The sequence below is a fragment of the Callorhinchus milii genome, unplaced genomic scaffold (assembly GCF_018977255.1).
Source record: "Callorhinchus milii isolate IMCB2004 unplaced genomic scaffold, IMCB_Cmil_1.0 Scaffold10, whole genome shotgun sequence".
Classification (NCBI taxonomy): domain Eukaryota; kingdom Metazoa; phylum Chordata; class Chondrichthyes; order Chimaeriformes; family Callorhinchidae; genus Callorhinchus; species Callorhinchus milii.
This window is the reverse complement of record NW_024704751.1, coordinates 9313729-9329407: the sequence shown is the minus strand read 5'-3', so window position 1 is coordinate 9329407 and position 15679 is coordinate 9313729. Positions and strand designations below refer to the sequence as shown.

The window sequence follows — 15679 nt, the reverse complement described above, 5'->3', positions numbered from 1 at the left end:
TATTAGCTTTAGGTATACACAGGTACGTACACCCATTAATTTGGCTATCATTTTAAATCCTGACGTCCACTTAAGTCTTAAAGGTTAACCATTCAGATACCAAATCAATTGTAAAATAGATCTTCAAAAGTGCACGTCAGTCATTTTTTTGGGATCTCTTTGATATTTTGAACTATATTTATATAAATGTATTTGTATTAATATCAGCGTTTATCACATTTAAAAATGGAAACTTTCTATACTGTACTCTGAGGGGTTAACTCTATGGAGAGAATTGATGAATGCTGGTTTGCTTAAGGCGATGCGGTGCAATGCGTTTTTTCTATCTTGAGCCACAAAAGACAGACTCTTACTAAAGGGGAGGGAAAAAAAACACAGAAACTAGTTTTCAGTTGAGTGCCGGGAAGGCTCTGAGCTGATCATCAGCCCCAACAAAACCAAGAAACAGCTGTTTGTTTAATGCGATCTCGACATATGGAATTCGCATGAAAGTCGTGAAGTAGTATTTTTTGAAAAGGGTTTCACGAAGCCAAAGTTTTAGTCATTTGAAGATTTTTTTTGCTCAGTGAAAGGAAGCTAAATTGACAGCACATCTGAGAGGGGAGCTCTGAGGATTTGTAACTGCAGTTGGTGGACCCAGCTCGATTCTATTTTGCTCAATCTGAACACAATTGACAGGTTTTAACTTTTACTTTATCTTGTGAAGTTTGGATACGTCTCCCCCGTTTAATGTCTCCCCATTTCTCTCCCCCTCCCCCCCCCCTCCCCGGGATACAGGATATACTATAAAGTTCAGCGACTGTATTTTGGGGTGAAGTTTGATACCTTTTCTCTTCTTTCTTAGCCTGCCCAGATGCTCAGCCCCTCTGTAGATAGACATAGATTGTACAACACGGAAACAGACAGACTATTCAGCCCAACGAGCCTGTGACGGTGCTTATTCTCCATGAGTCTCTCTCTCCCCCCCCTCCCCCCCCCCCCCCACCCCTTAAAGTTGCATTGATTTTTACAATATAGAATTTGGAAGCACATTGCCTTTTCAATGTTTTAGGTCAAATGGGCAGGCGGCATTAATAGCGATGGCCATCTGTGTGTTTTCACAGTATTTAAAAAACATTGGCTGGGCTGAATGAAGCTTTTAGCAGGGATTTACTGGCAGGATTTATTATAGGAATAGGATGTCTTTTCATAGTGAGATTGGCATAAATGCCTGACGTGAAATGAGTGGATTTCAGTCTCTTATTTGCTTCAGTATTTATCTCTCTCTCACTCAATCTGTTTGCTTGCTGTCTGGTGGGGTGTGTTTATGTGTTAGATTTCTAATCTCAATGAGGAGAAGACGTGATAAGGTGCTATATCAAATGCAAGGATTATATTATTATGGTGCCAGCCCTACCGATATTCACTCTCTCTCGCTCTCTCTCTAATGCTATACAAGTGTTGTATAAGACTTACCTTTACAAGACTCACATTTGGGTTTACAGGAAATTCCTTTTGTACAAAGTTCACCCGTTTGTGCGGTTGTTCAGGGCAACTAGAGAAAAAGCAAGCAAGATATCTTTTCTCTCTCTGCCAGCATCGCAGCCCTGCATCCAACACCCACTCCAGAGGGCAGTGCGTATAAGCAGGCATGCAGTTAATTGCTATGTGGTTAACCAGCGTTCCACTGTAATGCTGCATGCATTGTGCCTTTGGTGTTCCCGTATCTGAATGGAGATGTTTTTGAGACTTTCTCCTGACAGCAGCAAATGGGATTTGTTCTTATTCGGAATAAACGAGGCGAGTGAACTCCCACAGTCACCAGCAGCATTAGAGGAAGGCTTTCAGTATTGCTTGTGTAAACAGATTAATAGATGATAACAGTGCACTGGCCAGGGAGACAGCTGAGATCTTTACTATCTGAAAGGATTTGCTCGTACTTTTCAGCTGTGACGGAGCCGGTGGAGACCTCTCGCTGGACAGAGGAAGAAATGGAAGTGGCCAAAAAAGGTTAGTGAGTCAAACAGATTAATAAAGGCCTTTATTTGATTTTCGGAGTCTGCAACAAGCTGGTTCCAATCCTTTGGTAGTGATTCAAGTCCCATCTACGACCCAATTATGACGAGGTTTTTCCCCCGGTGCAGTAGTCCATTCCAATCCCCATATTGAGTTGCTTATTAACCAAATTAATCGAAACACTTGAAAGTGGGTTGAAATTCAAGCTGTTCATTCGCGTTGAACCTAGAAAATGATTTTTTTTATCACAACTTGCATTTATATAGCGCCCCTCACGCAGATTAGAATCCCAGAGCACTTTTACGAACAAAACCCCATCCACCCTGTTTAAGTGCTTCCCGTTTTTGCCTTTTGCGTTGCAACGATGTCGGGTTTCTGGTAAAGCTAGCAGCAATGTGCCTGTACCTCATTTATGCTGTGGAAAGAAAGCAGCACACATTGCAACGACATGCTGTGTGTGGCACAAGCTCAGCGTTTCCAGTTCTACATCTTACTAAACCAGAGGAGCTGCACGCCAGGTAGGATCTCATTTAAAACGTGGCTGGATTGTTAATGGTTTTATGTGTTGCCTCAAATTTAGTTCTGGACCCAACTAGCAGTTTATAGCAGCACTAAAGCAAAGTGAACGTCCTTTGAATTTTTTTTAAACCTGTTATAAATCCTATCTGGCTTCAGTTTAATCTTACAGGCAAATGGGAGCAGAATTTGACTTGTTTGTCCGTTCCGCTCCTCACTGCTAAGGATAAGGCTTGCTGTGTGACGCTCTGAGCTTCACGTTGCATTTTAGTTTTCTTCTTCATTCGGGCAATTGAGTGTTGGGTTGAATTCCAAAGTGAGGGGTAGACACGGGAGTGCACAGTCTGCCCCACAAGTCAAGCTGAGTACTGCAGAGCCAAAAAGGCTCTTAAGAGTTTCTCCTTTGTAGTGTGTTATTTTAGCTAACTCAACACTGAAGTCATTTTTACGTTTGCAATAATAATAATAATCCTGGCATTTGATACAGCGCCTTATCGTGTCTTCGATACGTCTCAAAGCGCTTCACAGAATATACTGTGAAGTGAATTGACTGTATTTGTTGGCGAAATTTTGGAATCCAGAAATGTTTGAACTATTATTTATCAAGCACCGATTTATACTTGTTCCTTCTAGTGTTCTTTCACCCACAAAATACACACTCACCACTTAGCAATATAATCTGTGAAACGCTTTTGAGATATCTTGACAGTGTGACGAGGCGCTATTTCAGATGCAAGGATTATTATTCTGTCACTGTAACATTCAATCTGTGAAGTAGTTGTTCCTTCAGATGCCCTGATTTTCCAAGTTGTGTAGAGAGGAGGCTGCTGTGCGCTGGGAGGAGAGAGGGAACGGTGCCATATCTCAGCCACCTAGAGAGACGTTTAAAGGAATGTAGTAGGCAAGGAATAGAAAAATGGTTCTTTCTGCAGCTCACTCTTCAAAAACCTGTTACGTTGATGTGCGAACTCTGCTGTTTATTACCTATAGACCCAGCAGTTTAATGCCTGTGCAGGAGGACCTTGACACCACTATAGGACCAACAAACACTCACATCCACTTACAGTCAAGGACCAATTAACACTGGTTAATTAATCCACTCTTTGGGTGCAGTACAGTAGTCGAAGTGTGTTTTTAACATATAGGATTATCTGCTCTGATGATGATATGCAATGACTTGTAGTTTCAATGGAGATTCAGAGTACCAAACTTGCCTCCAAAGAAGCCTTTGGGATAATAATAATAATAATAATCCTTGCATTTGATATAGCGCTTTTCAAGTCGGGAGGACGTCCCAAAGCGCTTCACAGAACAACTGTAAAGTGAATTGACTGTATATTTGTGGGCGAACGCGGCAGCCAATTGCGCACAGCAATGTCCCACAAACAGTCGTAGATTGAAAATGACCAATTTTTTTTTATTATTGTTTTTTTTGGGGTTTTGGAGGGATTATTATTAGGCTCTGTGTGGAGTAAGGAAACTTGCCCAAGGTTTCGCCTGGAATTGAACTCAGGTCTCTCGCTTGCAAAGCGAGTGCTCTAACCACTGAGCTACAGGACTCCACAATGTCCACTTCATAGGGACGTCTAATAAATGTAATAAAATACCAGAATAATATCCGTTCCATGATTTCCCAGGGATTTGTGTGAATGCTTTCTTCTCAATTTAAGGATTATAAGGTAAGATCCTTAGCCTAGTCCCGTTGAGCTTTGCTTAATGAGGAGGGAGGCAGATGGAGGTCAATTGCTGCGGGTGTAAAATAAAGACTCAAATACAATTTTGGATCAAATCTGGTGCTCAAGAGGATGTGTGTGTCTAAGTATCCGAGTGGGGTACTGTGTGGATTAAAGATGATTACAGCATCCTGTTGGCAGTAAGATATCCAAACTGATTCCAGAATTAGAGAAGGTTTTAATTAAAGACGGCTTTAGATTATAGAGATGTACAATTGGCAGGATTGGTGTCTCGGGTTAAAGGCAGCTACAGGTGGTTTATTTAAAGGCGCCGCATGTGTTTAGCGATAACAAGTTGACGATGTGATACAAACTCGATTCCCACAATATCTCTTGAAAATGGTGCTGAATTGATGCTCATGGTCTTGTATAAAAAAGGCATTAGTGAATCTGCGAGTAGCTTAAGTTTTGCTGAATGGAGGCAGGGAGGCTGGGAAAGAGGCCTCTTGGTCTATTTAGGACTGATTCAGGTGAAGGCCGCTATATAAATGTAAGTTGCCGTTGCTTAAATCGCACATTGACCCAAGCTAAATAGGTTCAGGCATCCATTTGAAGCCAGTCGACCGCTTCCAAATTCTATTTAAAAATTCTGTCTGTGACTAATTTGATTGCAGGGAAGCAGAGGGGAAAATGAAGGCCTGGTTTCTAGTTTAATTTCCTAGTTCACAGAGCGAGCGCTTTATTGCTCAGAAGCCCATGTTCCTGCCAATGTAAACTCCCAGAATGTTTCCTTTTAATTATTAATTACTGTTGCGTCGTATTGAACATGCTCCATCACTGGTTATAAATATTTGAAGCTGCAAGCTGTGTCTAGAAGCTGTCTGCGGCTGCCTTGGAAGAGATGGAAGTTGTTTTCAGCTGTTTGTTTCCGAGGCAGATTTTATAACCTTGAGGGGGGGGTGAATTCACGTGTAAATGACTGTCCAAAACCATCTGCTAGGATAAAGGGTGCCTGTGATCTTCTATGAAGGCACTCGCCCCATCAAAGAAATCTCTATCCCCCTGGCTCTGTGTCGTGCTCCGCCACTGTCGAGCGCTCTGGGACGCTACCCTGGGTGAGGGGTGCTGTGTAAATGCAAGTTGTTGTTGCTGTTATAGCACTGAGGCGCTCTGCGAATGAAAGGAATTCACCTGGCGTGAGGGTAAAAATGAACTGTTTTTATTCTTGGTCTGAACCTTCTGAATGGTCTCGTAATTCACTCACTGTTCTCCAGTATGAAGCACGCCAAATGAAATTATTATAATTTCACCGGAGTATTTGCTCCACTCAGGTAGAAGCGTTTTCTTGTTGAGGATGTGTGAATCATTGATGGGTAGAGGGGTTGGATGCAGGTTTGCGAGGTTAGGACTGGGTCACTTGTGTGTTTCAGTTCCTTTCAGCCTGTAATGATTCATTGTGAACAAACTTCCTCATTGTAAATGGGGCGAATGTAAACACTGAGGAACATAGAGCTTGATCAGACAGTAACACAGCAATCCAGTTTGGGCCTGTGCTTGCATTGATAGCATTGCCCAGCGGTAACCAGGAGCTACCAGGCCTTTATCTCCACTCTCTTGTGTTCCGTTTGGTTCCTGCTTCAACACCACAAATGACTCTGGAAAGGAAATTGTGATCTGGAGGCTGCAACGTAAAAGAAAGCAGATGGTTCCTGCTGCATCAGTCAACTTAGATTTTATTTCAAAACAAAACCAGCCCACGCGTTAACTTACATACACAAATTACCCCAGCTCAGACCTCACAGAATGTACATTGAAATGTTAGACTTGCATTTCTATTTCTCAGATTGTTGGTCGGATAGGCACCCATCCCGACATGAGTTACGAGCAGCAGATAATAGCCTTTGGGAGAGTTCTACCAGTGTGGGGTTGTCACTGACGTAGCACAGGCTGAAGGATTTCATCTCTCCTCGTTCTTTGTTGTGATGTTCGATGGTTTGTTTTTATCGGTTCATTATTTTGCTTTTTGTCCCAGGGCTCGTGGAACATGGACGGAATTGGGCAGCTATTGCCAAGATGGTGGGAACTAAAAGTGAAGCGCAGTGCAAGAATTTCTACTTCAACTATAAGAGGCGGCACAACCTGGACATGCTGCTACAGCAACACAAACTGAAAGCGGTGAGTAAACCTTCAGCCCCACAGCTGTCTGGTACCTTCTCCAGTGAGACGGCAAGTAGACTAGAGCAGGGAATTAATGTAGGCCAGATGTACAACAAGGAAGGTATGAGGATAGGGGGGGGTGTCATCCAGATCTTTGTCAAGACTTAAGCAAGCGTTAAATATTAAAGATTTTCTTTTTTTATTTGCCTAATTTTGATGTTTGTAAAAGGAATTGCTGCTTAAAACAATGGGGGTCGCTGATCAGTTTAGAGCAAACTTAACTGAATCGCGTGGCACACTGTATATAAAGTATTTTTGTGTTCTATGTGAAGTCCTGTAGCGTATTATGTTAGAGCAAACGAGAGGACACAGGTTTGATTCCCGGGCGGGAAGTTTCCTACTCCACACGCCTGTTTACCTTGCTTAAGTAGGAACTCGGGTGTTAGTCGATTGGCGGATTGCTTTTCTGAAGGTAAAAAAAAATTATTTCAAAAAAATAAATAATAATAATTTGGTCACTCAATCCATGACGGTTTGTGGGACACTGATGTGCACAATTGACTATCGCATTTCGCCCACAAAATATACATATATATTCTGTGAAGCGCTTTGAGACGTCTTGACGACATGATAAGGCGCTAAATTAAATGCAGGGATTATTTTATTGTTCTGTCAAAGCAGTCCCATTTTCAATAGAGCATTCCCTCCCTACGCTATGAAGATAGTGCTGCAGATACGACTATTGTGCTTCATGTTCATTCACAGGATGTTTTGTTTCTTTGGAGGAATGTGTCAAAATAGGATACATTTTCCAACATTATTAGGTTTAGGTTTAAGATTATTAACCGTTCATGTTCATTATGTTCATCTGTCATTTTTCAGAGGGTCGGTAACTTGTTTTTTTTATATTAAATAGATGTTGTTGTTGTTGGTTAGATATTTGAGCTGTTCTCACGTGGCCTTTCTGCCTCCACAGCAACAGATGTCACGGAGATCTCGCGAAGAGCGAGAGCTATCTCAGTGCGAGAGCATTGCATCGACTGTGTCTGCCCAGGAGGACGAGGAGAATGAAGTGTCGAATGAGGAAGAAAACCAGGAGGACAGTGAAGGTATAAAGGCATCTGAGGTCTTTGTATCGTCTCCCATCTGTACTGCATTTGATTCGATGACTGCTCCAAGCTTGGTCTTGGAGGTTTGTCTGGGAATCCCCCAGGGACAGGAAACTCAGCAACCCTTGCTGGTAACTGTGCTTGGCTCACACACTCGGGCAGATTATTTTTCATAATCTATTCCTCTTGATTAGATGAGCTGCTGCCTGACAAATGTTTGTGTAGTTAGAGAGTTTTTTATTATTAAAATGTTGTATACACAGCACAACAACGTCTAACTTGGCAGCCACGCAGACAGACACAAGCTGGAGCGGAACTGGTTGAGCCGTGTCCAGTGTAAACTCTGAACACAGAGCAGTGTGTCTCTGCCGCAGTCTAAGGAAGGCAGTGGTTTACAGCTGCTTTTCCCTGACTATAAAAGGAGGTAGATCCTGGAGGGAGCTTCTGTCTTTCTGTAGGTAGGTCAGTGAGAGGAGAATTGTGCTCTGACACGTGCTGCTTGCTGGTCAGGTGAATTCTAAGGTTACTTTACTTTATATTCAACCCATTAACACGTCGAGGTTTAATGTCTTAACAGATTGGGTAAACCTGCACTGCAGTCTCTCTGTGCTTAGATGGTTGCGAAGTATGTTTATGTGGTTTATATGAAGTATGTTTACTCAGTCAGTCGGATACTGATCTGAGACCAATAGAGCCCACAGTGCAGAGAGTGCTGTGTATTCTACAAGAGGGCTGGCTGCTTTACTCTGGCATGAATTGCATTCTGTGTTACTTTAGCTCCTACATTTATTTATGGATTTATTGTTTCTTTTCGCCATGTAGCCTCCACTGCACCACCACAGAACTGCATCCCACTGATTCCCTGCGTCCATGTTTAGTGTGGCTGAAATCCTGATTCAAGTATATTGCCAAGATTGCTTTCCCAACCCCCCACCCCCACCCCCAATCTTCTTAGAGGAAAAAAAGCTTCTATTTCCTACCTGAGAAAATATCACCAGTTAAGTATATAAATACGGCTGAGCAATAAGAAGATGGATTCAAGCTTCCAGCTTCTAAACGCAAGGTGGAGAGCTTTAGTTTCTGACCATTTGCTGAGAGTCTGTAAAGTTTTATTGCTTTTGCCAATTTCTCTCCTTTCCGGCTCGGGAGACCGACAAATTTTGATAGGTGGCAGCAGCCCTCCTTTGCTTGAGCAGGTGACCTGTTCTCTTTTGTGTACCTATCCCTGATTATTGATGTGCTATTTTGACGAGAGGATACAACACAGCTAACCCTGACCCTGTCCTCGTCTGACAACCACAGCAACTTGCATTTATATAGTGTCCTTCACGCTGGAGGGAGTCTCAGAGCTCTTGACGTACTCGCACTATTTTTTGACCAAAGATCCCTGGGTAGTGACTAGGATTGGGAACTGTCTGCCAGCTCAGGGGGCAGGAGAGCAAGCTGTCTTACTGCCAACTGATATGACTGACAACCAGTTACCTTTTGGAGTTAGATTTGCTGTTCACTTCCCTGTTCGTAGATGTTTGTGGATTTCATCCCCTGCTGCAGGCCCTGGAAACCGGAATCGTTATCCTGCATTCACTTTACAGTGTGTCCTGTGAATATCTTTGAGACGTCTCAAAGATGTGATACGCTGCTATATGAAATGCAAAGATTATTATTATGCGTAGCAATAAGCATCAAGTGTGGGACTTGTGCAGAGTGGAAAACTGGCGTTAAGAGAAATAAGAGGCCTGCCATCACTCAGAAGAAGTACAGGAAGAAATGATTATGAATTGATCATCTCTGTTCATTTTCCACAGATATTCTTTTCTCCGATGATCACAAGTGGAATTTACAGCATATTCATTGTTGTCATCCCCAAAAAAGCCTTTCCACGTTGCTAATGAATTTTGAACTCTTTATTCCCAGGAGCCGAGAACAGCTCAGACACAGAGAGCGCGGCCTCACCTTCACCCATGGAGATGGGCAAGTCCAACAAGGAGAGTACTGAGGGCATGAGATTACCCATTACAGAGACACCAGCGGAGCTCAGTCCTACCAACAGGAACATTGGGAATGTACCTCCCGCCCCAGAAGAACCAGCCGCTACCTCACCTGATCTCCAAGTAAAGAAGGAGACCAGCCCAGGGTTCGAGGAGCCGATGGAGATCGAGAATAAAGCTCAATATGCTGAGGCAAAGCCCGCATTCGAATCGTTGCCGACCAAAGCTGAGCCTGGAGACGCGGTCGTTAAGCTAGGGGAGGACGTCCAGGTCAAGGTTGAGGTAGACAGCAGAGAGAAGGACTTTGAAAAGGCAAAGCAGAAGGAGGAGATGGCCCTGATCTTGCCCCAGCTCAGCTCCCAGCTCGAGTCAGACAATGATTCCAGTGCTACCTGCAGCGCAGACGAGGTGGAGGACGGCGAGGCCGAGAGGCAAAGGTGGGAACACGCTGGGTCAGGGGCAGCAATGCTCAGTGACCGCGATCCCATAAACCAGGACATTATACATTGACAAAAAAAATGATAATAATAATTTGATCACTCAATCCATCCACTGTTTGTGGGACGTCGCTGTGCGCAATTGGCTGCCGCGTTTCGTCCACAAAATACACAGTCACTACACTTGACGGTATATTCTGTGAAGCGCTTGGAGACGTCTCAAAGATGGGTTAAGGCGCTATATCTAATGCAAGGATTATTTTTATTAAAATGGATGAACGCTGTACAGAGGTGCTAAGGATTCCCACACAATATCTTTAGATTTTCACGGTAATTGATTGCAAGACGTGTCTCATGACTAGGAAATGTGCTCTTAGGGTGGAAAATGTAATACCGTTTATGGCTGAGTTGTGGTCGTTGACCCATTTGTGTATAAGTTATGTATTTCAAGAAATCCTCCAAGTCTGTTTATTAATGCAGCATGTCTTGAAATGATTCCACCAAACCAGTCTTTGATCCTTTTATTAAAAATGTTTGGAGGACTTGAGACATTCAGGACATCCTGGCAATAGCGACTAGATTTCTAACTCTGTTGGACAGGGTTAGTTTAAAATTCTTTGCCCTTAATGCTAAATGGCGTGTTGCCATCTCTCCCTACCCCGCCCCACTCCCACCCCCTTGACTGTTATGTGAACTAGAACAATCTGTTTTGTGCTTTATATCTTTTGTGAAATAATTTGTTTTGTCTAAAATCCGTTCCCCCAAACTAGTGAGGCATTGTAGGGAGGTGTGTGTGTGTGTGTGTGTGGGAGGGGGGGATTAACCAGTCTCCGATCTACATCGCATAAAACACACGGCCCCCCCTTGACTTTTCCAATGGGACTTTATGAATTAGCAAAATATTTTCAGCAACAATTGTCCACAGCAACCGATGGCTGTAAAGCTTGTATTTAATTTACCTGTTTACTCCCTGCGTCTTTTATCTTAATACTAATATTTACAGACTTAATACTTAATTCATTCGAAGTATAAAGACTGGCACAAATTAGTTGAGCTGAACAATAACAAGTAATGTTGTACTAATACTAACCTCATCATCACAAGGCCTTCCCCTAAAAATAGTCACGTCTCCCTTTGCCTCCAACTGGGTGTGGGTTGCAGGGAAAAACATAAGGAATATAAAAGTTACTGGTGACTTTTAAGTGAAGATTCCAGCAATAATTTGTATGGAAATTTAGAAATATATACTGAAATTTTCTGTTTTTCTAAATTGCCTTTTATATTAAACCTACCCTTGGCGCACAAACTATACTGTCAACTCACTTGACAGTATATTCTGTGAAGCGCTTTGAGACGTCTTGATAAGGCGCTACATCAAATGCAAGGATTATTATTACATATCCTCGTGTAATACATGTTGGTACAACTGTGTGCCAGCTGAGAATGTTGGGTCTACTTCTCCATTTGGATTGTGTCTCAAAGTGATGCCAAAATTGTTCAGATAGAAAATGAGCCGTGAGCAAGGAATTGACAAGGCCGTAAGCTGTGAAATACTTTCCCATCGTCATAGGTTAGGAATGCCAGTGCTTTTTCCATTGAAATTCAGCTTATCTTGGTAAAGTCTTGCTTGCTCTGCAAAGCAGGCAATAATTTTTATACATATGTTTTTATTTTTTCATATACACACACACATAATATACACACACGTTGACCTGTTTGGAACACTGATGTCCGCATTCATGGTAGTCCAGCAACTGTAACATAATTTTAACAATTAAGCCAAGTGAATCATTGAGCAATCCGTTCCTTTCCCTCCTTACTCCACCGATGGACAAGTCTCATCCCTGCTGTGGAAATTCACCCAGCGCTGAGATAGGAAGTTTATGCTTGTAGTGAGGTGGAGTTTGTGAGTTAGTTAGCCTTGGCGATCAGCTTATCTGTCAAGGTTTCAAACGCACTTACATAATGATTGTGCGTTATCGCCCGCTGCTGCCGACAAAATCTGGTGCATTTTGGAATCTGGAATGAAATAGTCAAAATAGTTAAAAAAAAAGTTTACACGCTTTCACCAGCTCTAGACATCGTACTAACTGGCTGTCGTGTTTCACCCACAAAAATACACAGTCACTACACTTTACAATCTATTCGGTGAAGTGCTTTGAGGAGTCGCGAAGACGTGATAAGGCGCTGTATCAAATGCAAGGATTATTATTATTGCCTCTCGCTGATTTCTGATTCCAGTGTTTTCTTGAAATGCTGTAAGTGTTGCGACCTGATGATAAAATAAGAACATCTTTAAAGTTGCAGTTGACTATCAGACTTAACTCCGGTCTCAATCCCTCTTCTAGGGTATATTCTTCAGAATCTAAACCATCATTGCTGCACCCTCAGAGCTCAGTGTTGATGACTTCAGCCATGAAAGCAGGTCAGCTGGACATCCAGCAGCTCCACCAGCTCCAACAGCGAGCAGCGATGATCCCCAGTGTGGTGAGTAGTTTGTTGGGGTTTGCCATCAGAGTAGACAGAGCAGTGTCACGTCATTCAGAATCCAAGAGAACTTTCTTAACCCGTTCCCTCTCATTTAAGTTAACGTTACATTGGTTGGAGATTAGGGATCAGCCCCCACCCCCACTCTGCCCTGACAGCTGGGAAAACCGTTAGCATTTCAAAAGCCAAGGCAGGGTGGAAACAGATTTAATAACAACTTTCAAAAGGAAAAAAATGAAGAGGTATGGGGAAGGAGTGGGGGAGTGGGACTGATTGGGTAGCTCTTCTCCGGTTGTTTTTATTGAGTGGGAATGTTGTAGGGAAACGTGTCGGCTGAATGTTGAGATGTGCTAAATTTCTTGAGACCAACCGACCTACAATGTTTCCGAATCCCCCTTAGATGGCATCTTCCTACGGACATGGTGGTGTGTCTGCAGGAGTCCCTGTTAGCGGTCTGGCCCTGTTTCAGCGGCACATCAAGGCCGTGCACGATTCCGCACTGCAGGAAGAGCAACAACGGCAAAGGCAAGAACAACTGGACACCGATCGAAGGAACTCTGTCAGTCCTCACATCTACACAAAGAGCCCTACTGTGCTGGAAGGTAAGCTTGCTGTCGTTAACTTAATACAGAACAGTCTTTTTACATCTTGAGTTTTTTTTATCCCATCCACGGCTTCACTTCTGGTGATAGAGATCGATGTAACAAGTATTTTCAAGCGGTCCTTCTTAATTCTGGATGGTGTTTACAAGATAACATTAATCAGAATGTAAATTCATAAATTGATTTGAGGTCAGATTTCTATTCCTGCTCGATCCCCTTTGTGCGTTAGGAGATATTACAGCCATACTATAATAGGGAAAAATATTCTTTCATTTACTAATAATCTTTACATTTGTTACAGCACCTATAACATTGAAAGGTCTCAAAGCGCTTCACCAAGTTTTTTATAAGGTGTGGTAACTGTGTACTTGTAGGCAAAACTATGCAGTGGCTACAGTACTGGAGATACCAATCAAAATGAGAAGCGAGTTTCCAGCCAATATTAGCCATTCACATCGTGGCTCCTCGTGGAACCGTTCTGTAGAATTTTACTGTCACGGTCACCTACAAATACACCTGTCATTATCCTTGACAGCAATTGCCTGTCAGGTGTTTTGTGACATCTCCATGTTGTATTTCAAATGTAAAGTTTATTTTATATATGGAGGAGCTCACTGCTACCTCAGAGAGTAAGTTTATTCATCTTGTCTGTTTTATGGTGAGGTTAGTTGAGGTTTTGGTACAGTGTTAATTCATTTGCCCACAGGTTCAGTGATCTGGAACAAAAAATTCCTAACCATTGGATTTCTATTAATTCCTTCAAATCTTAACAGGATAAGTATCGGGCAAAATGCCTGAGAACATTTTCTTGGTTTTAGTGCCGGTTGTAGGCTGAACAAACAGTGATTTCTGCTGCTTGATGGGCAGGCATTTGTGGAAGGAAAAAGCCTGAATAATGGGAATTCATAATTATTCTGGAGAGACCTGGTGCACCGAATAAGAAATCTTGCATTTGGTATAGCTTCTTAATTGTGTTGTAAGTTGTCTCCAAGTGCTTTACAGGATTTACTGTAACGTGTAGTGGCTGTGTATTTGTCGGCGAATATGACGACCAATTTACTCACAGCAATGTCTCAACAAACAGCTGTGAAGCGAATGGTCAATTTTTATCTAAAGGATTGTCGGCCAGGACACCGGGAGAAACTCCCGTCTGTACTTTGAAGACATAGGATCTGTAACCAGCTTGGCCTAAGTGGAGATGGATAAATGTTAAGTAGGCTTGATGCACTGCATGGCCTTTTCATAACCACATCCACAAACAACTTGCATTTATATATCGCCCTTCACCCGGGGTAGCGTCTCAGAGCGCTCAACAGTGGAGGAGATGAAGACAAACAGGAGGCCGGAGCCAACCGGGCGGAGGCAGTGGTGGTTGGCGGGGCTGTAAGCAGATCGGAGAGATAGGGAGGTTCGCAGCCAAAGAATTACAAATAATAAAACCAGAAATGATGATGTTTGCCGAGCAGTTTCCATATTTGCTGATCTTACTAACGATATCAAACATTTTGCTATTTTTAAGCTCACCATATGTGTATTGAAATATTTAAACTGCACAGCAGGCAAACTTCCAAATGCACAGTACGCAATACCCTGGGCTTGTTGACAGTGCGCTGGGTGCTTACCCTTGACACAGATAAAGGCCAGGGATTAACATTGCGCCAGCATTTCACAGAAACGCAGTAAGCTAAACATCTCCATTCACTACATACATTCAACCAAACTTTTTTACACAAATAATTAACAGAAGACTTGGATTATTTCTAACGGAAAATCTTGACAGCTTTTGACACAAACCAGATCTAACCCAGATGGCACTGAGGATTCTCATTAATTCCATCTGCATTTGGAATATGCTTGCCAAACAGTTGGCAGGCTTGTCAGCGTGTTAGCTGCCGTGTTGGGTCCTGCGTGGGAATGCAGTCGGGACTTACGCGACCTCACACCACCCATTATTTTAGAAAGTGATGAGACGGCACCATCTGCTGCCTGGGGTGTTGGTACAATGACCTTTGGCTTAATGGAATGCAGATTCGTTCACACCTCTCAATGCCCAATCCTAGCCTGGGACACCTGGGCTTCAGATGAGGAGCGGCGAGGTATTCCGCCCATCAGAGAGTCTCCTGAGGTTCATTCATCAGCTGTTCTTGCATGCAGAGCAGGTATTATACATGTTCGGTTGGATCACATTGAGAAGCACAGACTTGCTGACAGCAACTTGCATTTACATAGCGGCCATCACACGTGGCAGTATCTCGGAGCACTTAACAACAATAGATATAGCACCACATCAGGAGGACGTCCCAAGGTGCTTAACAGCGGCTGAGCCTGATGCCGAGCTGGGTGGAGGGAGGAGGTGACCGTAAGTGAGGTCTAAGAGGAAGGTCTAAGTTGTGATCTAAAAGAGCGGAAGGAGAAGACAAGGTGGAGGGATCGGGGGAGAGACTTCCAAAGCTTCGGGGCATAGGTGCTGGAAGTGCAACCGCTGATGGTAGAGCAGAAGGGACGAAACACGGTTACTGGCCTGGGATCTAGTGTCTACGATCTTGAACAATAGGCCAACTGGTGGGTATAATGATTGGTGACAACAAGTGTAATAATACGGCTACAGAGAATTTCACAAAAATAATGTGAAAGATGCAATGTGCTGGGCTGGTGTCTCGATCATCTATCGATGTTGCTATCTAGGGATTTTGGTAAATGTTAACTTAGCTTCAA

The 15679-nt window shown here is 43.0% G+C and overlaps 1 protein-coding gene across 1 annotated transcript in view; it reads left to right on the top strand.

The window, feature by feature from the left end:
* The window catches only part of ncor1 (nuclear receptor corepressor 1), an 84901-nt gene that overhangs the window by 42623 nt on the left and 26599 nt on the right, over positions 1-15679 (top strand). The window contains exons 17-22 of the mRNA XM_007896473.2: positions 1927-1989; positions 6217-6359; positions 7318-7450; positions 9365-9875; positions 12224-12362; positions 12763-12964. Of these exons, the coding sequence (XP_007894664.2) occupies positions 1927-1989; positions 6217-6359; positions 7318-7450; positions 9365-9875; positions 12224-12362; positions 12763-12964 (1191 nt within the window). The remainder of the gene's footprint in view (positions 1-1926; positions 1990-6216; positions 6360-7317; positions 7451-9364; positions 9876-12223; positions 12363-12762; positions 12965-15679) is intronic.